Here is a 22,830-nt window from a genome sequence, read left to right on the forward strand (position 1 = left end):
AATATAAAAACTCAGAAAAAATAAAGTAGTTATCTGAGTGTATTATTAAAATATAAATATTTACATGAAGCCCCCTCTGTCGACAAACTTGCCCCCCCCTGAATAAGTTTTCTAGCTACGGGGCTGCTACACATGCATGTCTTCACTTGTTTGACTCAAAGTAACAAAGTACGAAATCATCAAACAATCATAATCAGAGCAGAAAACAAATAAAAGAAATGAAACTTACATGTCCTAACTTAAACTTATCAATAGGTGGTGGTTTAACATCATGATAAACAAAAGAACCCCGTACCGAATGGTACGGCCCACTGTACACGTTCCCGCTGTACGAGCTTTCACTGTAAGCAGGTTTGGACAGCTGGAACGTGGCATAAGGACATATGTCCTCGATGTAGTCTGCAGATTCGGCCTTATAAGTATCCGAATCAATGGTCAAAGGTTGCGGTCCTCGTCCCGCTCGCACCGCGAGGTACTGCTGATCTCGATTCTGCTTGTTCTGTATCTGAGCCATCGAAGGCGATTCACCCATCGACCTATTCTGGCCCTCCCTCTCACTCCGAATCTCTGCAAAATCTACCAATCAAACATACGCAACCCAGCGAAACCGCGCACTCACTTTTCCTCCAGAAGAGAGTCGCAATCAGAGCCACTAACACTAAAACTGATAAGATTATGGGAACTAGGACGCGGGCGTTGGTATAAAAAGGATGATCCCCGGAATGCGACACAGGGGGCGAGAGTTCTGGAACGGCTGTGTATAAAATCGGTCAGAGTTTGTATCCCGATTTTGGAAGGTACTCACCACCCATCAGTGTCAAAGTTGTGAAGTTGTATAGAGCTTCGGTGTCCCCCGCGTTGTTGTGAGCAGTGATTTTTAATTGGTATTCAGTGGCAGGCCATAGGTCGCTTATGCTGTATATTCGCTCGGTGGGTTTAACGTGGTTGGACGACATTATCCACGAGGAGTGTCTTCCGGGACGAAATTCGATCACGAAGTAGAGGATGCCGCAACCGCCGTCGCCCCAAGAGTCCAACCAGATGGTGACCACCGTCGCGTTCATGGTGAGCATTTGCGACTGCTTAGGCTTGACGGGGACTACAAGAAAATATGACCACTAAGCAGGGAAACATCTTGAGTTTATTTATTCAACGTCTTGAAATGATGTGCATAGTGTATTTATTTAAACAAGATGTAAGTAAGCGAAGAAAAATGTTGCTTCTCCGGTGGGAATCGAACCGTACGTTTACCGCATGCCGGGCAGGTACCCTTACCACTAGACTACGGAGGAGTTTATCTTTCTTCGCTTACTACTACCATTGTTTAAGTATATTATAGTTGGACAACCTAATACAAATTTTACTTCGCCTAAATAGCGAGTTTTAGGACAAGGAATCCAGGGGGCGTTTTGGGCTTTTCCGATTCCGATTCTTCAAATTTTCTATTTCTCGATTTTTTTATTTTTCGATTTCTCAATCTTTCGATGTTTCAATGATACGATTTCTCAATTTTTGTCCTCTTCAATTTTGCGGTTTTTAAATATTTCGATTTTTCAATTTTTCAAATTTTCACGTTTCTAAATTTTCAGTTTGCCGATTTCTAAAATATTTTTTTTTATTTGTCCAATTCTGGACTTCCTAAAGTTTCGATTTTTCACACCTTCAATTCTTCAATTTTTCGATTTTTTAAGATTACGATTTTTCGATTTTGCTTTTTTAGATTTTCTATTTCTCAATTTTCCAATTTTTTAATTTCTCAATTTTTTGAATATTTCTTTCAGTTATGAGATTTTTCAATATTTCAATTTTTCGACTTTTCGATTTTTGAATTGATGGATTTTTTTTTGATTTCTCGATTTTTTACTTTTTGGATTTTCAATTTATTGTAAACTTTAAATTTTTCAATTCTGCGACTGTTTAAAGCTTCGATTTCTCAATTTTTCAACTTTTCGATGTTTTAATATGTATTTCATTTTTTAAAATTCTAGGTTTTTCGATATTTCGAGTTTTCAATTCTTCTATATTTCAATTTTTCAATTGTTCGATTTTTTTAATTTTAATTTTCGATTTTCCAGTTTTTCTTTTTAAAAAAATTTCGATTATTCAATTTTTTAATTTCTCAATTTATCGAATTCAGATGTTTCGTTGTTTTTTTGATTGTTCAATTTCTCAATTTTTCAATTTTTAACTTTCCTTTTCTGCTTCCGACTCCACAATTTCTCGATCCTCCGATTTTTCGCTTTCTCGAAGTCTTAGTTTTTGAATTTTTCGATGTTCCGGTTTTTGGATTTCTCGGTTTTTCGATTTTTTCGTTTGAGCTTTTCAATTTCTGGATTTTCCAATTTTTCAATGTCCCGATTTTTCAATTTTTCAAATTGAATTGAACTTCTCGATTCTCCAATTTTGCGGTATTTTAATTATTCAATATTTTAAATTTTCGATTTTTCGATTTCTCGATTTTTTGACTTCAGTTCTTCAGTATCTAAAATTTTTCTATTTTTCAAATTTTTGCGTTAAATTTTCAGTTTTCTGATTTCCCAATTAATCTATTTTTGATTTTCCCACTTCTCAAAGTTTCGATTTTTCGATTTTTCGACTTGGCTTTATTGGCTTTTAGATTTCTCAATTTTTGGATATTTCTTTCAGTTTTGATATTTTTCAATACTTCGATTCTTTGATTTTTCGACTTCTAGATTTTTCTATTTTTTATTTTTGGATTTTCAGTTTTTCGTTTTTTATACTTTAGATTTTTCAATTTTTCGATTGTTTTATATTTCAATTTCTCAATTTTTCAACTTTTCCATATTTTAATTTTTAAATTTCTAGATTTTTCGATTACTCGAGCTTCCAGTTCTATATTTTAATTCTTCAAATTTCCGAATTTTTAAATTTTTTGAGATCTCAATTTATTGAGATTCGGATGTTTCGATGTTTTGATTATTCAATCTCTCGCTTTATCAATTTTTCCATATTTAAGTTTTCGATTTTTCGATTTTGACCTATTTCGGTTTCTCAATTTTTCGATTTTTCGACTTCTCGATTTTTCGACTCCTCGATTTTTTGGTCTTTTGATTTTTAAATTTCTCGATGTCTCAATTTTTAAATTTTACGATGTTTCAATTTTCCGATTTGTTGGTTTTTCGATTTTTTGCTTGTCGGTTTCTCGATTTTTCGCTGTTTCGATTTTTGAATTTTAGATTTATCCGATTTTTCAATTTTCCAATTTTTTAAATTTTCGACTTCTCGATTCGTTGATTTTTCAGTTTTTCGATTTTTAAATTTTAGATTTACGAATTTTTATTTTTTTGACTTTTTGATGTGTGGATTTCTCCATTTTTCAGTTTTAGGATATCTTAACTTTTCAATGTTGTAAATTTTCGATTTTTCGATTTTTCAGTTCTTCAATATTCTTTTATTTTTCAAATTTTGACATTTATTTTCTGAATTTTTAATTTTCGGATTTCTCGATTAATCTATTTTTTTATATTCCCATTTCTCCACTTGACAAGTTTCGATTTTTCAGTTCTTCAGTTCTTCAATTTTTCGATTATTCAGGTTTTAGATTTTCGATTTCTCAATTTTCCAATTTTTTAATTTCTCAATTTTTTGAATATTTCTTTCAGTTATGAGATTTTTCAATATTTCAAGTTTTCGACTTTTCGATTTTTGAATTGATGGATTTTTTTTTGATTTCTCGATTTTTTACTTTTTGGATTTTCAATTTATTGTAAACTTTAAATTTTTCAATTCTGCGACTGTTTAAAGCTTCGATTTCTCAATTTTTCAACTTTTCGATGTTTTAATATGTATTTCATTTTTTAAAATTCTAGGTTTTTCGATATCTCGAGTTTTCAATTCTTCTATATTTCAATTTTTCAATTGTTCGATTTTTTTAATTTTAATTTTCGATTTTCCAGTTTTTCTTTTTAAAAAAATTTCGATTATTCAATTTTTTAATTTCTCAATTTATCGAATTCAGATGTTTCGTTGTTTTTTTGATTGTTCAATTTCTCAATTTTTCAATTTTTAACTTTCCTTTTCTGCTTCCGACTCCTCAATTTCTCGATCCTCCGATTTTTCGCTTTCTCGAAGTTAGTTTTTGAATTTTTCGATGTTCCAGTTTTTGGATTTCTCGGTTTTTCGATTTTTTCGTTTGAGCTTTTCAATTTCTGGATTTTCCAATTTTTCAATGTCCCGATTTTTCAATTTTTCAAATTGAATTGGACTTCTCGATTCTCCAATTTTGCGGTATTTTAATTATTCAATATTTTAAATTTTCGATTTTTCGATTTCTCGATTTTTTGACTTCAGTTCTTCAGTATCTAAAATTTTTCTATTTTTCAAATTTTTGCGTTAAATTTTCAGTTTTCTGATTTCCCAATTAATCTATTTTTGATTTTCCCACTTCTCAAAGTTTCGATTTTTCGATTTTTCGACTTGGCTTTATTGGTTTTTAGATTTCTCAATTTTTGGATATTTCTTTCAGTTTTGATATTTTTCAATACTTCGATTGTTTGATTTTTCGACTTCTAGATTTTTCTATTTTTTATTTTTGGATTTTCAGTTTTTCGTTTTTTATACTTTAGATTTTTCAATTTTTCGATTGTTTTATATTTCAATTTCTCAATTTTTCAACTTTTCCATATTTTAATTTTTAAATTTCTAGATTTTTCGATTTCTCGAGCTTCCAGTTCTATATTTTAATTCTTCAAATTTCCGAATTTTTAAATTTTTTGAGATCTCAATTTATTGAGATTCGGATGTTTCGATGTTTTGATTATTCAATCTCTCGCTTTATCAATTTTTCCATATTTAAGTTTTCGATTTTTCGATTTTGACCTATTTCGGTTTCTCAATTTTTCGATTTTTCGACTTCTCGATTTTTCGACTCCTAGATTTTTTGGTCTTTTGATTTTTAAATTTCTCGATGTCTCAATTTTTAAATTTTACGATGTTTCAATTTTCCGATTTGTTGGTTTTTCGATTTTTTGCTTGTCGGTTTCTCGATTTTTCGCTGTTTCGATTTTTGAATTTTAGATTTATCCGATTTTTCAATTTTCCAATTTTTTAAATTTTCGACTTCTCGATTCGTTGATTTTTCAGTTTTTCGATTTTTAAATTTTAGATTTTCGAATTTTTATTTTTTTGACTTTTTGATGTGTGGATTTCTCCATTTTTCAGTTTTAGGATATCTTAACTTTTCAATGTTGTAAATTTTAGATTTTTCGATTTTTCAGTTCTTCAATATTCTTTTATTTTTCAAATTTTGACATTTATTTTCTGAATTTTTAATTTTCGGATTTCTCGATTAATCTATTTTTTTATATTCCCATTTCTCCACTTGACAAGTTTCGATTTTTCAGTTCTTCAGTTCTTCAATTTTTCGATTATTCAGGTTTTAGATTTTCGATTTCTCAATTTTCCAATTTTTTAATTTCTCAATTTTTTGAATATTTCTTTCAGTTATGAGATTTTTCAATATTTCAATTTTTCGACTTTTCGATTTTTGAATTGATGGATTTTTTTTTGATTTCTCGATTTTTTATTTTTTGGATTTTCAATTTATTGTAAACTTTAAATTTTTCAATTCTGCGACTGTTTAAAGCTTCGATTTCTCAATTTTTCAACTTTTCGATGTTTTAATATGTATTTCATTTTTTAAAATTCTAGGTTTTTCGATATCTCGAGTTTTCAATTCCTCTATATTTCAATTTTTCAATTGTTCGATTTTTTTAATTTTAATTTTCGATTTTCCAGTTTTTCTTTTTAAAAAAATTTCGATTATTCAATTTTTTAATTTCTCAATTTATCGAATTCAGATGTTTCGTTGTTTTTTTGACTGTTCAATTTCTCAATTTTTCAATTTTTAACTTTCCTTTTCTGCTTCCGACTCCTCAATTTCTCGATCCTCCGATTTTTCGCTGTCTCGAAGTCTTAGTTTTTGAATTTTTCGATGTTCCGGTTTTTGGATTTCTCGGTTTTTCGATTTTTTCGTTTGAGCTTTTCAATTTCTGGATTTTCCAATTTTTCAATGTCCCGATTTTTCAATTTTTCAAATTGAATTGGACTTCTCGATTCTCCAATTTTGCGGTATTTTAATTATTCAATATTTTAAATTTTCGATTTTTCGATTTCTCGATTTTTTGACTTCAGTTCTTCAATATCTAAAATTTTTCTATTTTTCAAATTTTTGCGTTAAATTTTCAGTTTTCTGATTTCCCAATTAATCTATTTTTGATTTTCCCACTTCTCAAGGTTTCGATTTTTCGATTTTTCGACTTGGCTTTATTGGTTTTTAGATTTCTCAATTTTTGGATATTTCTTTCAGTTTTGATATTTTTCAATACTTCGATTCTTTGATTTTTCGACTTCTAGATTTTTCTATTTTTTATTTTTGGATTTTCAGTTTTTCGTTTTTTATACTTTAGATTTTTCAATTTTTCGATTGTTTTATATTTCAATTTCTCAATTTTTCAACTTTTCCATATTTTAATTTTTAAATTTCTAGATTTTTCGATTTCTCGAGCTTCCAGTTCTATATTTTAATTCTTCAAATTTCCGAATTTTTAAATTTTTTGAGATCTCAATTTATTGAGATTCGGATGTTTCGATGTTTTGATTATTCAATCTCTCGCTTTATCAATTTTTCCATATTTAAGTTTTCGATTTTTCGATTTTGACCTATTTCGGTTTCTCAATTTTTCGATTTTTCGACTCCTCGATTTTTTGGTCTTTTGATTTTTAAATTTCTCGATGTCTCAATTTTTGAATTTTACGAAGTTTCAATTTTCCGATTTGTTGGTTTTTCGATTTTTTGCTTGTCGGTTTCTCGATTTTTCGCTGTTTCGATTTTTGAATTTTAGATTTATCCGATTTTTCAATTTTCCAATTTTTTAAATTTTCGACTTCTCGATTCGTTGATTTTTCAGTTTTTCGATTTTTAAATTTTAGATTTTCGAATTTTTATTTTTTTGAATTTTTGATGTGTGGATTTCTCCATTTTTCAGTTTTAGGATATCTTAACTTTTCAATGTTGTAAATTTTAGATTTTTCGATTTTTCAGTTCTTCAATATTCTTTTATTTTTCAAATTTTGACATTTATTTTCTGAATTTTTAATTTTCGGATTTCTCGATTAATCTATTTTTTTATATTCCCATTTCTCCACTTGACAAGTTTCGATTTTTCAGTTCTTCAGTTCTTCAATTTTTCGATTATTCAGGTTTTAGATTTTCGATTTCTCAATTTTCCAATTTTTTAATTTCTCAATTTTTTGAATATTTCTTTCAGTTATGAGATTTTTCAATATTTCAATTTTTCGACTTTTCGATTTTTGAATTGATGGATTTTTTTTTGATTTCTCGATTTTTTACTTTTTGGATTTTCAATTTATTGTAAACTTTAAATTTTTCAATTCTGCGACTGTTTAAAGCTTCGATTTCTCAATTTTTCAACTTTTCGATGTTTTAATATGTATTTCATTTTTTAAAATTCTATGTTTTTCGATATCTCGAGTTTTCAATTCTTCTATATTTCAATTTTTCAATTGTTCGATTTTTTTAATTTTAATTTTCGATTTTTCAGTTTTTCTTTCTAAAAAAATTTCGATTATTCAATTTTTTAATTTCTCAATTTATCGAATTCAGATGTTTCGTTGTTTTTTTGATCGTTCAATTTCTCAATTTTTCAATTTTTAACTTTCCTTTTCTGCTTCCGACTCCACAATTTCTCGATCCTCCGATTTTTCGCTTTCTCGAAGTCTTAGTTTTTGAATTTTTCGATGTTCCGGTTTTTGGATTTCTCGGTTTTTCGATTTTTTCGTTTGAGCTTTTCAATTTCTGGATTTTCCAATTTTTCAATGTCCCGATTTTTCAATTTTTCAAATTGAATTGGACTTCTCGATTCTCCAATTTTGCGGTATTTTAATTATTCAATATTTTAAATTTTCGATTTTTCGATTTCTCGATTTTTTGACTTCAGTTCTTCAGTATCTAAAATTTTTCTATTTTTCAAATTTTTGCGTTAAATTTTCAGTTTTCTGATTTCCCAATTAATCTATCTTTGATTTTCCCACTTCTCAAAGTTTCGATTTTTCGATTTTTCGACTTGGCTTTATTGGTTTTTAGATTTCTCAATTTTTGGATATTTCTTTCAGTTTTGATATTTTTCAATACTTCGATTCTTTGATTTTTCGACTTCTAGATTTTTCTATTTTTTATTTTTGGATTTTCAGTTTTTCGTTTTTTATACTTTAGATTTTTCAATTTTTCGATTGTTTTATATTTCAATTTCTCAATTTTTCAACTTTTCCATATTTTAATTTTTAAATTTCTAGATTTTTCGATTTCTCGAGCTTCCAGTTCTATATTTTAATTCTTCAAATTTCCGAATTTTTAAATTTTTTGAGATCTCAATTTATTGAGATTCGGAGGTTTCGATGTTTTGATTATTCAATCTCTCGCTTTATCAATTTTTCCATATTTAAGTTTTCGATTTTTCGATTTTGACCTATTTCGGTTTCTCAATTTTTCGATTTTTCGACTTCTCGATTTTTCGACTCGTCGATTTTTTGGTCTTTTGATTTTTAAATTTCTCGATGTCTCAATTTTTAAATTTTACGATGTTTCAATTTTCCGATTTGTTGGTTTTTCGATTTTTTGCTTGTCGGTTTCTCGATTTTTCGCTGTTTCGATTTTTGAATTTTAGATTTATCCGATTTTTCAATTTTCCAATTTTTTAAATTTTCGACTTCTCGATTCGTTGATTTTTCAGTTTTTCGATTTTTAAATTTTAGATTTTCGAATTTTTATTTTTTTGACTTTTTGATGTGCGGATTTCTCCATTTTCCAGTTTTAGGATATCTTAACTTTTCAATGTTGTAAATTTTAGATTTTTCGATTTTTCAGTTCTTCAATATTCTTTTATTTTTCAAATTTTGACATTTATTTTCTGAATTTTTAATTTTCGGATTTCTCGATTAATCTATTTTTTTACATTCCCATTTCTCCACTTGACAAGTTTCGATTTTTCAGTTCTTCAGTTCTTCAATTTTTCGATTATTCAGGTTTTTGACTTTTCAATTTTTCGATTTTTTAAGTTTGCGATTTTTAGACTCTGCTTTTTTGACTTTTCTGTTTCTCGATTTTTTAATTTCCTAATTTTTGGATATTTCGTTCAATTTTGTGATTTTTCAGTTTTTCGATTTCTCGATTCTAACTTTTCAATTTTTAAATTAGTTTTTTTCGATTTTTTGAGTTTTCAATTCTTCTATATTTCAATTTTTCAATTTTCGGAATTTTTAAATTTTCGATTGTCCAATTTTTTTTATTTTTCGATTTTCCAATTTTTCGATGTTTCGATTTTTGAATTAACCGATTGTTCAATTTCTCGATTTTTAAATTTTAGATTTTCCAATTTTTATTTTTTTGATTTTTTTATGTTTCGATTTCTCGATTTTACAATTTTCCGATATTTGAATTTTTCAATGTTTTCAATTTTGAACATTCAAGGCTGTTTTAAGTCTGCTACATTTAATTTTTGCGATTTTAAATTTATTTGTTTTTGTGTAAAAATACGTGCTACCACACACATGAAACAGGTATGCACTACATACAAATATATTACATATATGTGAAGTCTTCAACACGTACGTTTGCTTATTTTGTGACTGCTCCCCGTACAACGTACTGACTAATACGTCCGTTTACTACCTTATCGACATCACGTGCTTGCAGACTATTTTTACCCCCTTTCGTAAGGTACCGCCACTTCATAGTGAAGCGAGTGAGATGTAACATATATGTTCATTCTTTTCTACATGGGAAAGTGATTGTCCGTATAGGTTGTCCAACTATAATATACTTAAACAATGCTACTACGTATTATTGTCCCTCCACAAAGATAAGGTAAAGAAAAATAAAAGAAAAAACAAAACCTTGCCCCTTGGGAGTTGTCCGTTATGAGTGTTTGGGACTGTGTCGGGTATGTAACACTCCACACAGGGTGTTTGTGGCCATATCCTCTGGAGCAGCCCACAATGAACCGATAACCGTGCGTGACTCTATTCCCCACCCCCAATAAAAATAAAAAACAAAAGAAAAATATTTTTTTAAAAAATGACAACGAAATAAAACGCCAGTTGAGCGAACCTACCGGTTCCTTTGGTGTGCGCCGTGACGATATCGCACGGGAGCCCTGTCCCTATCCTGTTGAAAGCCGTTATGTACAGGAGATACCGCGTTCCGCACCACAGGTTCCTCAGCATGTGTTCGTCCGTCCTCGCCGAGATCTGCAGCTCCTCCCAGTCACCGTGGTCCCTCTTGTAGTTGATGACGTAGCCCAGGATCGGGGACCCCCCGTTTCCTTGGTCGCTCCACCTGCAACTTTGACTCAAACCCGAGCACCCTACTTCAGCTGGTACACACCTCAAGTGTAAACTATCCGTGAAAGCGTCGACGACACTCAACACTGGCGCTTCCGGAGGCACTAGAACTTTCAAACTGTATCCGATTTCGTCTCTTCCGTATTGATTCTCGACGCTGCAGGAGTAGTTGGCTTGGTCCACGCTCTGGATGTCCTTGATGACGAGAGTGGCGTTGGGAAAAATTGTCCTTCGACCTCCCACTTCGAGCGGTAGCTCGTTCAGCCGCCAGATTGCGTTCGGCAAGGGAAAACCCACTCTTTTACAGTGTAGATAAACATTTTGTTTCCAGGCACTTATCACTTCTCGGCCGAAGGAAGCGATACGCGCCGGAACGGTCTTTGATGGACTCATCGAGATAACCCTTGTGCTTTCGCCCTCGCCGATCTGGAGGGGAGGCGAAATGGGGCATAAACGTGTGCATATCTGTTTGTTACGAGTAGCAGAATATACAGGAAGCGGCAGCTTTTTTAAGCTTTTAAGTTAATCGTGTGCAACTAGTGAAAGAAGTGACTACACGGGACATAGTTTTAGGCGATTGGTGTGCAGAGGTTGAAATTCCGCTTTCGTTCGATAGTAGCAGGTGCTAGAAGCATAATGGTGTTTGCTTCAAAAGAAACGAAGGATTGAGTCCTAATGTGAACGAACGATAGGTAAAAAGATAAAAAAGCTAAAGGAGCTAATACAATTAACGCGGGAAAAGCGAAAGGTTAACTCGAGGCATTAAAACAGAAGCAAGCTACGTAAACGGGCGAAACTTTTGTAAATAGGTTACCCTAATGTATGGAGACGGGGCCCAAAGTGTTGTGATTTCTGGTTTTTACTTTTACTTCTTTTTGTTAGAAAATTGGAAAATTAACTTTTGTTAATCATTTATTTATAATTATTATTATTTTTTTTTACATAGCAACTGTTCCAATATAAAATTAACACTCTTATTAAAATTTCATTTCCATCAACAACTCATTAACACCTTCTCCAAATTTTATTAATTGATGCTTGACATAAATTGTTCTTTCAGGTTTTCAAATTTAATGTTTCCAAGAGGTTTGGTAAATATGTCGGCGATTTGTTTTTCAGTTGAACAATACTTTATGTTTATAATACCTTCTCGCACCTTTTCATTTATAAAATGAAATCTTACATCTATGTGCTTGCTCCGTCGATTGAACTGTCCGGTTTTCACTATTGAGATTGCACTCTGATTAATCAACGTACAAATCTATCTTCACTTCACCATTGGTAAGTTCATCAATTAGAGATTTGAGGTAAAGAAGTTCTTTAACACATTCTGCAGCAGATATATACTCAGCTTCTGTGCTTGAAAGTGAAACTATTGGCTGTTTCCTGGAACACCACGATATGGGTCCACCACAAAAAAATATTATGTACCCTGTTGTACTTCTGCGTGTTTCAGTGTCCCCTGCAAAATCTGAATCACAAATAGGCAATCAATCTCTCACTGTTTTGGCCATCGTAGCACAGTCCATCATTTTTTGTAGATATTAAATAGCGAAACACTCTTTTTACTGTTACAATGTCTTGATTTGAAAAATTTTCCATTTTTCTACTACAGTAATTCACTGCATATGATATGTCTGGTCTGGTCTTGTTGTTTAAATATAATAAACTTCCAACAGCTTCTCTGAATGGATAATTAATTTTTACCATTTTATCTTCTGAACTTATATCTTGTTTGACCATGGGCGTAGGTACAGGTTTGGAGTTTTGCATATTAAATTTTTCTAAAGTTGCTTGTACATAATCTTGTTGTGAAAGTATAACTTTTCCATCATGTTTTCGAATACTAATTCCTAAAAACCTATTAGGATTTTTTTCACTTGTCATTTCAAATTCGGTTTGAAGATTTTTCAATAACGATTTCATTTCTTCTTCACATTTGCTGATCAATAATCCGTCATCTACAAAGATTGCTAATAACATGGTCTTTTCTATATTCGTAAATAAACATTGATCACTAATCAGTGGTTTTAAACCATTCAGTTTTAAAGATGTGGTAAAACGTCCATTCCATTTCATAGGAGCTTGTTTTAGGCCATATAGCGATTTCGACAATTTACACACTTTGTTTTCAGTTTGTTCACATTTGAACCCCTCTGGTACATGCATAAAAATTTCTTCTGAAATACTTCCATACAAAAATGCTGTTTTTACGTCAAATTTGGTAACTGACATATTATACTTGGCAGCTAGTGCTAACATTATTCTTACTGAGCTTATGTTCACAACTGGACTGAATGTTTCGTTGTAATCTATTCCCTTATGTTGTTGGCACCCTCTTACTACCAACCTTGCTCTATATTTTCCATTATCTTTAACTTTGAATACCCACTTGCTTGTCAGAATGCGATGTTTGTCTACTTCATTTATATTCACGTAACTCCATGTAAGATTTTTATTCAGAGATTCTTTTTCTTCACGTATAGCCTCAAGCCATTTGTCCTTTTCTGGTCCCTTGACTGCTTCTTCATAAGTCAATAACGCTTCTTCTTCAACAAAGTTTACAATATAATCTTTAAGTTTTACAGATTGTTTTAATTTTCTTCCACTTCTTGTTTCTGCGATGCCTTCTCCTCTTCTTGATTCTGTGATGCCTTCTCCTCTTCTTGATTCTGTAATGCCTTCTCCTCTTCTTGATTCTGTGATGCCTTCTCCTTCTCCCAAAATTATATTTTGTACTTCTATTTGATTTGGTTTTTGTCTAATGTCTTGTTCATTTTCAGTTTCGGTTTCTGAATTTTCACCTGTATTGTTTTCTTCTAGTTCTGCATTCTGTTCCTGATTTTCTTCGTCGCTTTCTATAACATTTATTTTGCTTGTTCTTCTGTAATCAGCCAAAGATTGACTACCTGGTTCATTGAAGATAACATCTCGGTGTATTTTTATTTCCTTAGATTTTTCATCCCATAAGCGGTAACCATTTGGTGCATATCCTACAAAAAGATACCTTTTACTTCTAGGGTCAAGTTTGTGTAAATTTCCCAGTGTCTTTGCATATGCTACAGAACCAAATATTTGTAATCTGGACAGATCAGGTTTCATTTTGGTCCAGTATTCTATTGGTGTTTTGTCTATTGCTTCTGTAGGACTTCGATTTAACAGATACGCTGCTACATACGCAGCTTCGCCCCAAAAATCTTTACTTAGCTTGGTGTCAAATATCATCGCTCTTGCCTTTTCCAATAAGGTTCTATTTAATCTTTCTGCTTTTCCATTTAGTTGTGGACTATGGGGTATAGAATAATCCAGAACAATGCCTTTATTTTTTGTCCAGAGTTTAAAATTCGATGACGTATATTCACCACCATTGTCACAACGTATTTTTACCACCTTTTGATTATGATAAGCTTCTGCTTCTCTAATAAAATCTTTTAAATGTTCTGATACTTCACTCTTATACTTCAATAGAAAAATTCTACAATAATGAGTATAATCATCTAACACTGTTAAAATGTATCGTTTTCCATCCCAAGTTTCAGGATCGATTGGGCCGCATACATCTGTATGTAGAATTTCTAGTGGTCGTCTTGCCTTCTGTCTCGTTGTATTAAAAGGGAGTCTTGTTTGCTTTGCTTCCATGCAGACTTCACAGAAACCCATTTGACATTTCTTTTTATTCAGTTTCATGCCTGTCGATAGATCTATTAATCTTTTTATATTCTTTGTTCCCAAATGTCCTAGCTTTCTATGCCAGTCTTTTACTGAAGTATTTTCTGCAAGATAACTCTCTTCCTTACTTTGATTTATACTAACCATATATAAACCACTTTCAATTTTTTTTCCTTCAAGTATTTTTTCATTGTTTTTCCTTATTACTACTTTTTCTTTAGTAAATGTTACTTCACCATCATTCTCTGTTATAGCATTAACTGACAGTAGATTTTTACTTAATTCGGGTACAAAAAGTACATCATTCAGTATACATGAACTTCCTTCAACTGTTCCTTTCCCTTCTGCCTTCATTTTTTCATTCTTCTTTGCAACTTGTATGCTACTTTCGATATTTTCTAATGCTGTAAACATCACTTTCGAGTTGACCATGTGGGATGAACATCCTGAATCAACTATAAAATCTTGCGTTGTCAGTCTTCTGTCTTCTGTAAGAAAGGCTATCTTCTTTTTTTCTAATGATTTTGTCTTATCTCTAAAGAAACAGTCTTGCTCTTTATGGTTTGTTTTCTTGCAAATCTTTCATTGGTTATTTGTCTTTTTGGGACAGTTATTTGCAATATGTCCAGAGCATCCACACTTAAAACATTTTACTTCGCCAGTACCCTTTTCTTTCCATTTTCGGCAATATCTTGTATCATGCGAACTACTTTTACAATGTTTACAAAATCTCTCTGAACTTTTAAATGCAATATCTCTCTCACTTTCCTTGCTACGGTTTTCTTCGGATAGTAGTCTTGCTATCAATTTTGGTAAGGTTTTTTCATTATCTTGAGTAGATTCCCAGGCAATCCTGAAGAAACCATAACTTTGAGGTAAAGATGACAGTATTTTTGACATTAACATGTTGTCATCAACTGTTTGATTTAGACTTTTTAATTTGTGTGCAATACTCTCTATTTTGCTAATGTGAGTAGCCATATCAGTACCTTTTCCAAATGTGTAGCCGTAGAACTCTTGCAGCAAATTACATATTTGTTCTGAAGTGCTTCTTTCAAAAATATTTTTGATTTTTTCGAACATTTCTTTGGAGGTGGTGCAGTCCATAATGTGCATCATGTACTTTTTGTCTATTGACGTCACAATTAGTTTTTGCGCTTTTGCATCATTTCTCACCCATTTAGTTTTATCTTCCTCCTTTTCCACACTATATAGAAGCTTGTCTCCATTTACTATTCCAAACAGATCATAAGCCTTAAATGTTACTACTATTTGAAATTTCCACAGCTGATACGTGGTTTCATCTTTGAGCTTTTCTATTAAATTCACCTCTTCTGTCAATGCCATTATTTTTGTTTTTTTTTCTTCTTATGTCACTGTCAAATACGTTTTCTTCCTTTTCGAGTTTTATTTCTCTCGTTAAGGTTCCAAAATTTCTTCTTCTAGCTTTACTGCCTCAGTACTTGCGAGTACTCTGGGCCCATAACCTGTTGTGATTTCTGGTTTTTACTTTTACTTCTTTTTGTTAGAAAAATGGAAAATTAACTTTTGTTAATCATTTATTTATAATTATTATTATTTTTTTTTACATAGCAACTGTTCCAATATAAAATTAACACTCTTATTAAAATTTCATTTCCATCAACAACTCATTAACACAAAGGCCCCACGTGTAATAATAAAATTTATAATGCCGTTACTTATGTAATACGGTTTCTGCTACTCTGTAAGTCTTACCCTCGTCGAAGCCGTGACCCAGAACTCCAAAGTGGACGATTCCTTCACCCTCTCGACCTCATGCATTTCGGTGGAAGGACTCAACACCCTCTTGTGCGTCCCTTCTTCCCTGCCGTCCTCCATTTGGCTCATGTAGAAAGTGTATCCGACTAATGGCCCATTACTGAATTTGGGCGGTAACCACGATACTAGTATTTTATCGGGGGCGCTTAGGACGGCCTTAATTTCCGCCGGTGCAGATGGCACTATAAATTTCCATTGAATGTACCGACTGTTACGTCGACAAAAAATTCATGAGACAGAAATTTATCGATATTTTACGAGCGATAACTTTACGATCTTGTTTATTTCGCCGAATTAGGACGGGCTACATTAGCGCGCTGCCAATTTCGGGAAATTGATGGGACAGTTTAACTTAATTCGTATGGATGTTTCTCGACAAGATCGTGCTACTAAAAAACGCTTACCGTCCTCTTCGGTTTGGCAGTACGTGGGCTCGGACCTCACCCCGTCCCCGCTGGACGTGAAAGCCAGGACTGTCATGCTGTAATTGGTGTATTTTCTTAATCCCGAGATTGTTGTGCGCAGCTGGCTGATTATTTTAGTCTGCTGGTCGTCGTTGTCTACAAAGTTACCGTCAACAAAAAGAAGATCCATGGGATATACAACTACCTAACCACTCTCCGGCCGAGTGGTAAGTAACTTTGTAGCCTTGGATGATTCCGTTGCGACCCTCCGGCAAGGGTGGCTCCCATGATATGTGTAAACTTTGAGCACTTAGGACCGAACATTGTACGTTCTGAGGGGGCAAAGTTGGAGCGTCTTCGAGAGTTCGGGCGGTGACGGGATCGCTCGCTGGGCCTGACCCGCGGCTGTTGTAAGCCTTGAAACAAGGGAGACTTCAGCGCTTAATTGGGTTTTTATCGACCGAATTAACTCCCATTTAGTATTTCTCTTTCTATGTATGCTCAAAAATGGCGCAGTCGGTAAGATTAAAAAAAATTGCGAATGCAAACACTTCCGAGAGATAACCCGTGGTGTTATAAAAGTCGGAGTATCCCCTACCTGCACGATTATTCCGTATGTGGTGTACTTGGAGAGTCCCTGCAGGACCGCTTCGCCCCCAAAATGCGGTCGAACTTCCACGCTTTTGAACGTGTAAGAGGATTGAGCGACGTTGTTTGTCTCTTCGGATGATACTTCTTGGTAACCGACGTGATAGCCTAAGAGATTACCATTCCAAGTTTCCCGACTCGGGGGTTCCCAGGTGACCACCAATTCAGTTGAGCTTTTCGCCTCGGCTCTTATATCAATAGGAGCGCCGCTCGGCACTAAATTAAGATTTAATCGGTTCGGTTCGGTTGATTAAATCAAAGACGAGTAGAGGACGTTTAAGGGAACATGTGGGATCAATTCTTAAGGAAGTTTGCATGCTGTGATCGAAGGCGGTTCTGCGCTGCGATGTCGGATGTTAAACAAAAATGTGTCGCTAAAATTTCGCATGTGAAAATAAAAATATTGAGCCGGTTTTACACAACTTAGGGAAAATAAATACTTCATTTTTACGGTTACTAAATTATTTTAACTTTCTGGACTTCTTATATTTCTCCATTGGCCCGTTTAAAAGTTTTCGCTCCTACGCGCGAGCCTTCCCCCGGCCGCAATCCCTCCCTCCCAAACAATATTCCTCGCAAAAATTAAACTTTTCCGCTCAACACTTTCCCCAGTATCATTATTATTTTCCATCCGACTTGGCAAAACGCGTCCGCGTCTCGTTGCGAACTTTCCTCGTCGACAACGCAAAGAGGAACAACAAAAACTTCTCCCGCGATAATCCTGAGCGCGGTGAAATGATCAGAAAGAAGCGACAGCAAGATGACAATTACCTGCATCAGTTCGGACATGTTTAACAGTGTTCCTAGTGTTTTTCTCTGTAGCGAGCTTTACTTAAACGGAACACGCCTGAGTCAGTGGCTTGCGGGGCGGATAATTGGTAATTGGATTCGTGCTTGGATTAAATTACCTTCTTCCAGGGTGCTCACTTGGACGATTTGGCTCGGGTCGCTTAAGCCCAGACGGTTTTCCGCCAAAATCCGCAGATGATATACTTGAGACGGGCGGAGGTTTTGCAGGGTGGTGGTAACTTGAGAACCGGGAACGGTTACTTTGGCCGGCTGGTTGGGCCACGCGTCTGGAATTAAAACGGGACTATTGAACGCAGCTCGCCGCGTTTACGTTTAAAGTTTGTGCTTGTTAGGGACGAAAAATAAAATGTATTAGCACATCGCGTCAATGACGAAATATATCCTGGTTTTTTGCTCCTAGAGAGTTTAAATCCCGGATTTTAACCCATCTGCAAACAACCGCCCTTAACCCGATGCTTATCACCCACCGAATAATGGAGAAGGCCCTATAATTACCTGATCCTGGCTTGTACTGGACAATGTAGTTAGTGATCGGGCTGTTTCCGGCGTAGGGTTGCGTCCACGATATCCCTATCGATCTAGATAGCTGGTCCATTACCCTGACGTTCCTCGGCGGTTCCGGTATCTCCTGGACGATCAGCTGAATATTCATCTCGTCGCTGCCGTAGGCGTTGGTCGCCGTGCAGGTGAAGATCCCCGTGTCCTGACGTATCGTCCTCTCGATGCTCAGCTCGGACACCATCCCCTCGGCCAGGTGCTGCCCTCTGACGGAGTATCGCTGGTCGCCCTCCTTCGATATGTGCTGTCCCCCCGTCTTCCACTGGATCTCCATCGGGGTGTCGCCAAGGGACGAGCATTGAAGGTGGGCCTGCTCGCCCTTGACGACCTGGATTTGCTTGGACTTCTGCGGGAAGTGGGCGGGAGCTGGAAAGAAAATTGTCTCGGGAGGTTGTAAATGGTGCGGACACGAACGGCTAAATGGTAAGGGTCACGACCCTTCTAAAATTTACGTTAATGTATTTGTCGCTTTTTGTCGAGGGTGTTTATAGTTTCCTAGCCGGTCTTTGTGTAATTTATTTCGGGGACTCACCGTTGACTTTCAGGTAAATGACCTTGCTGACTCCAGCGCCGATGTTGTTTTTCGCTTCGCACAGGTACTGGCCCTCGTTTTCTTTTGATATGTGAAGGAAGTTTAACGAACCGTTCTGGAATTGCTGCACGTTGGGTTCGAAGAGGAAGTCTTTGTATTCGCCGGGTTGCTCGCCTGATGAAAACGAGGGTGTTAATTGTGAATGCTTAAGGCGGGATGGGACGCTATTGGTATCCGGCGAAGTGTGATGGGTAGGCATTTTTAATTAAGGAGGTGGAAGCGAGGTGCACTTTTTCAGATTACTGTAATTAATGCCTTGCGAGGAATCGTAGCGGAAGGAGAATAAAAGAGGACTTAGTTTATCCCCGATTCAGACATGTACTAATACTCACCTACGGCCTTCTTCCACGTGACCGCCGGCTTCGGGTACCCGTCCGCCTGGCAGTGCAGCGTCGCCTCCCTCCCCGCCGCCACGCTGGAGTCCGCCGGCTCGACCGTCCACCGCGGTGGCACTGTAACCGCCGCCGCTTTAGCCCGCCGCCCCCGGCCGTCCCACAACTCACCGTTCACGGTCAGCGGGACGATGTGCTTCTCGTCTCCCGCGACGTTGCTCGCGATGCACGTGTAGTTCCCGGTGTGCGCCGACGTCACCTGCTCGATGATCAGCGACGAGGAGAACTCGTCGATCCGCCGGATGACCGTCCCGAGGGCGAGGTTATTGGAGACGGCCCTGCCGTTCCGCTCCCACCGGAACGTTATCGGCAGGTCGCCCTCCATTATCTGGCAGGTGATGGCGGCCCTCATGCCCTCGCGCAGCACCCCGGTCATCGGGTTTATGGGCAGGATCTTCGGCGGCACTGCAATGTCGAAGCGGTACGTCACGAACGGCGGATGCAGAATTGGCGTGCGAGGGTGGAATGGATAATAAAGGGGGTTTGGACCGTGGAGACGGGGAATATTTTTATTGGGGGTGGAGTGAGATTCTAACCAGTAGACAAAGAAAAAAGATGATGAAAAAAAAAAGATCAAAAACATGGAACCTGTCATATAGTGTATATAGGAGTGGGGAATAAAGTAGTATTAACTGGGCACTGGTTGTGGCTGCACGCTCCCACACCTCCACGTAACACATGGCGCAGTCGGTAAAAGGCGAAGGTCATAAAGGTGACCGGGAGACAAAAGGGCGAGAATAAGGCAAAAAAGGAAGCAAGGAGAAGAAATAAAGTGAGTTGGTGAGTTCCTTAGTGTGTGGAAGTCCCCAAGAAATCTCAAAATATGGAGAAAGGTGCAAAGGTACCCGCAGAGCTCAAGTTATCAGGTGATAAGGCAGCGGAATGGAAATTCTTCGTGCAGAAATTAGACATATATATGAAAGCGGCGAAAATCGATAAAGAATCCGAAGAGTACAAATGTGCAGTCATGCTAAACTGCATTGGAGACGCGGCTCTCAAAATCTATAATACCTTCGAGTTCAAGAGCGGAGAAGAAGGAAAATTCAACTGCTTGTTGGTAAAATTTGAAGACATTTTCGTGCCTACTATCAACGAGACGTACGAGAGACAGGCGCGGATACAGGATTTCGTCCAGGGGGGGGCAATTTTTGTGCAATTTTACCTATCTACCAGAAATTCGTTCTAAACAAAAAAATTTATAAAATTTTAGCTAGTATACTCTTTTTCACATAACATGGGTGACATTTGGTTCTTTTCATTACACGTATAGTGTACAGTAGAACCTCGATAATCCTAATTAATTGGGAAAAAGGTGTGTTCGGATTAACGATTTGTTTGGATCAGCAATTTTCTCAAAAATCTGAAAGGGAATTGAATAACAAACAACTTCATACACAACTGAAAACAAACTTCAAGAAATAAACCTAAATTTTATTAAACAAAAATTAAAAAATTCTTAAGCAAAAAAAATATTACTCCGTGACCATAACCACGCTTTAGATGAATTTTTCAAAAATGAAATTTTCCATTATGTATTCGTATTACCTCCATTATGCAAATTTCGACCCATTCTCGACGATTTTCGAAATTTAACTAAATATATTTTCTAGTAGATTTTGGACCTCAGAAGTCACTTCTGGCTTCATTTCTTCGATAACTTAAACCATTTTTCCAGAATCGTTGAAATATCGCAATTTTTAAAAATTTCGAAAAATTCGAATTTCACAGCGAATTTTCCGAAAATATTGCTCCGTTACCATAAACATGATATATATCTCTGAATTTTTTCAGAATTTTTAGAAAATTTTTTCGAAAATGAAATTTTTCTCATGCAAATTTCGACCCATTTTCGACGATTTTCGAAATTTAACTAAATACTTTCTCTTGTAGATTTCGGGTCTCCGATAACTTCATCCGTTTTTCCAGAATTAGTTAATTAATTCAGTGCTTTGAAATATCGCAATTTTTAAAAATTTCAAAATATTCCATATAACATATGTAGAAAGATCTTGCGTCATTTTTGGAAGTAGATGCATGTTTTCAAGTTCAGATCGGATTGCAGAGTTTTTGTTCGGATTAAAGAGGCATCGACTTCAAATAGCCTCTGTTCGGATTACTGGATGTTGAGGCAATCGTGAGTTCGGATTATAGAGGTTGTACTGTATTTACAAAATGAAATATGATTTCAAAATTTTGAAATTGGTCAAAACAAAGGACCTCGGTCGTGTGTCGGGGGGGGGGGGGGGGCAATTGCACCCATTGCCCCCCCCTGGATCCGCGCCTGACGAGAGATACTTGTTTTTCACAAGAGAAATGAAGCCGGGTGAAACAGTGGATGAATATGTAACACAATTAAGACAATTATCAGAAAACTGTCAATTTGGGACCCTATGTAAGTCGTTAATTAAAGATCGTCTGGTGTTGGGCATAAAAGAAAACAGCGTCAAGGACAGATTGCTTCGAACAAAAAACTTGGAGTTGGTGAAGGCCATCGAAATATGCAAGGCGGCGGAGATAACAAGAAGACAATTGCAAGTTATAAGTGAGGGAACCAGTCGAATGAGTGAGAACGAGACGGAAGATGAAATCATGAGAGTGAGAAGAACGAATCCGCGAGAGGCGAAGCAACACGTGAACCCAAGGAAGGAAGAGAGAGATGCATACAGCAGCTCAGCGGGAGTAAGACAGAGAAGAACACAGAACACCGGTACCACTCATCATCAACAGCGTCAAAAGATACGTGTGACTTCCAAAAACAACAAATTTAATTGTAATAAATGCGGTTATTTTCATTCACTACGTGATTGTCAAGCTTTTGGAAAGAAATGCAGAAACTGTGGACAGTACAATCATTTCAGTAGGTTTTGTCAAAATAAAAGCATTAATACCATAAATAAAAATGATGAGGAATTATTTATAGGTTTGTTACAGAAAAGTGAGAATAAAAGAAATGATTGGAATGTCGATTTAAAATTTTCAAATAAAAGTGTTATTAATTTTAGGAAACCGTTAATACCGCATACTGTTCCAGATTTTCGATGGCAGAAAGTAGGTTGCGATTTATATGAATTAAGGAAAGAGAAATTTATTATTGTAATTGATTATTTCTCTAAATATGTGGAAATATGTAAAATTCAAAATATTACGGCTGATACGGTTATTATACATTTGAAAAATATATATATTCAGCAGATTAGGTATTCCACAAATATTTGTGTCAGATAATGGAACACAATTTTCAGGATTTGTGTTCGAGAATTTTGCGAAAGAATGGCAATTTCAACATGTCACCTCAAGTCCTCCTTATGCAAAATCGAATGGCATGGTTGAAAGGGCTATTCAGACTGTAAAAAATATTATAAAGAAATGTTACGAGACAAACACTGATTTAAATCTTGCTTTGTTAGATTATAGGAATACACCTGTTAGCAATTGCATTTTATCACCTTCTGAATTATTGTTTAATAGAAAAACTAGAACTTTAATACATATCTATACTTATATAATAAAGCTGAAGCTTTTGTTTATTTGAACACGTTAATCTCAGACAATACTGGTTCAAATTCAAAAAATCTTT

At 35.0% G+C, this 22,830-nt stretch overlaps 1 protein-coding gene across 5 annotated transcripts in view; it reads right to left on the reverse strand.

The window, feature by feature from the left end:
* Positions 1–22,830, reverse strand: part of LOC135126174 (cell adhesion molecule Dscam1) — a 139,749-nt gene that overhangs the window by 4,891 nt on the left and 112,028 nt on the right. For 2 of the 5 annotated variants that reach the window (XM_064052019.1, XM_064052016.1), the window contains exons 9-22: positions 19,365–19,658; positions 19,194–19,313; positions 18,802–18,975; positions 18,207–18,635; positions 17,810–17,977; positions 16,852–17,117; positions 16,459–16,669; positions 16,254–16,409; positions 15,787–16,031; positions 10,424–10,806; positions 10,152–10,375; positions 806–1,099; positions 620–754; positions 230–576 (exon numbers count right to left, since the gene is read on the reverse strand). In XM_064052019.1, the coding sequence (XP_063908089.1) occupies positions 230–576; positions 620–754; positions 806–1,099; positions 10,152–10,375; positions 10,424–10,806; positions 15,787–16,031; positions 16,254–16,409; positions 16,459–16,669; positions 16,852–17,117; positions 17,810–17,977; positions 18,207–18,635; positions 18,802–18,975; positions 19,194–19,313; positions 19,365–19,658 (3,446 nt within the window). Of the gene's footprint in view, positions 1–229; positions 577–619; positions 755–805; positions 1,100–9,933; positions 10,058–10,151; positions 10,376–10,423; positions 10,807–15,786; positions 16,032–16,253; positions 16,410–16,458; positions 16,670–16,851; positions 17,118–17,809; positions 17,978–18,206; positions 18,636–18,801; positions 18,976–19,193; positions 19,314–19,364; positions 19,659–22,830 lie in introns of those variants that run through there. The other 3 variants (XM_064052018.1, XM_064052017.1, XM_064052020.1) reach the window with 3 other exon arrangements.

Source organism: Zophobas morio, unplaced genomic scaffold, assembly GCF_036711695.1.
Source record: "Zophobas morio isolate AGI-343-1 ecotype UQ-CSIRO unplaced genomic scaffold, CSIRO_AGI_Zmor_V1 ptg000010l, whole genome shotgun sequence".
NCBI lineage: Eukaryota > Metazoa > Arthropoda > Insecta > Coleoptera > Tenebrionidae > Zophobas > Zophobas morio.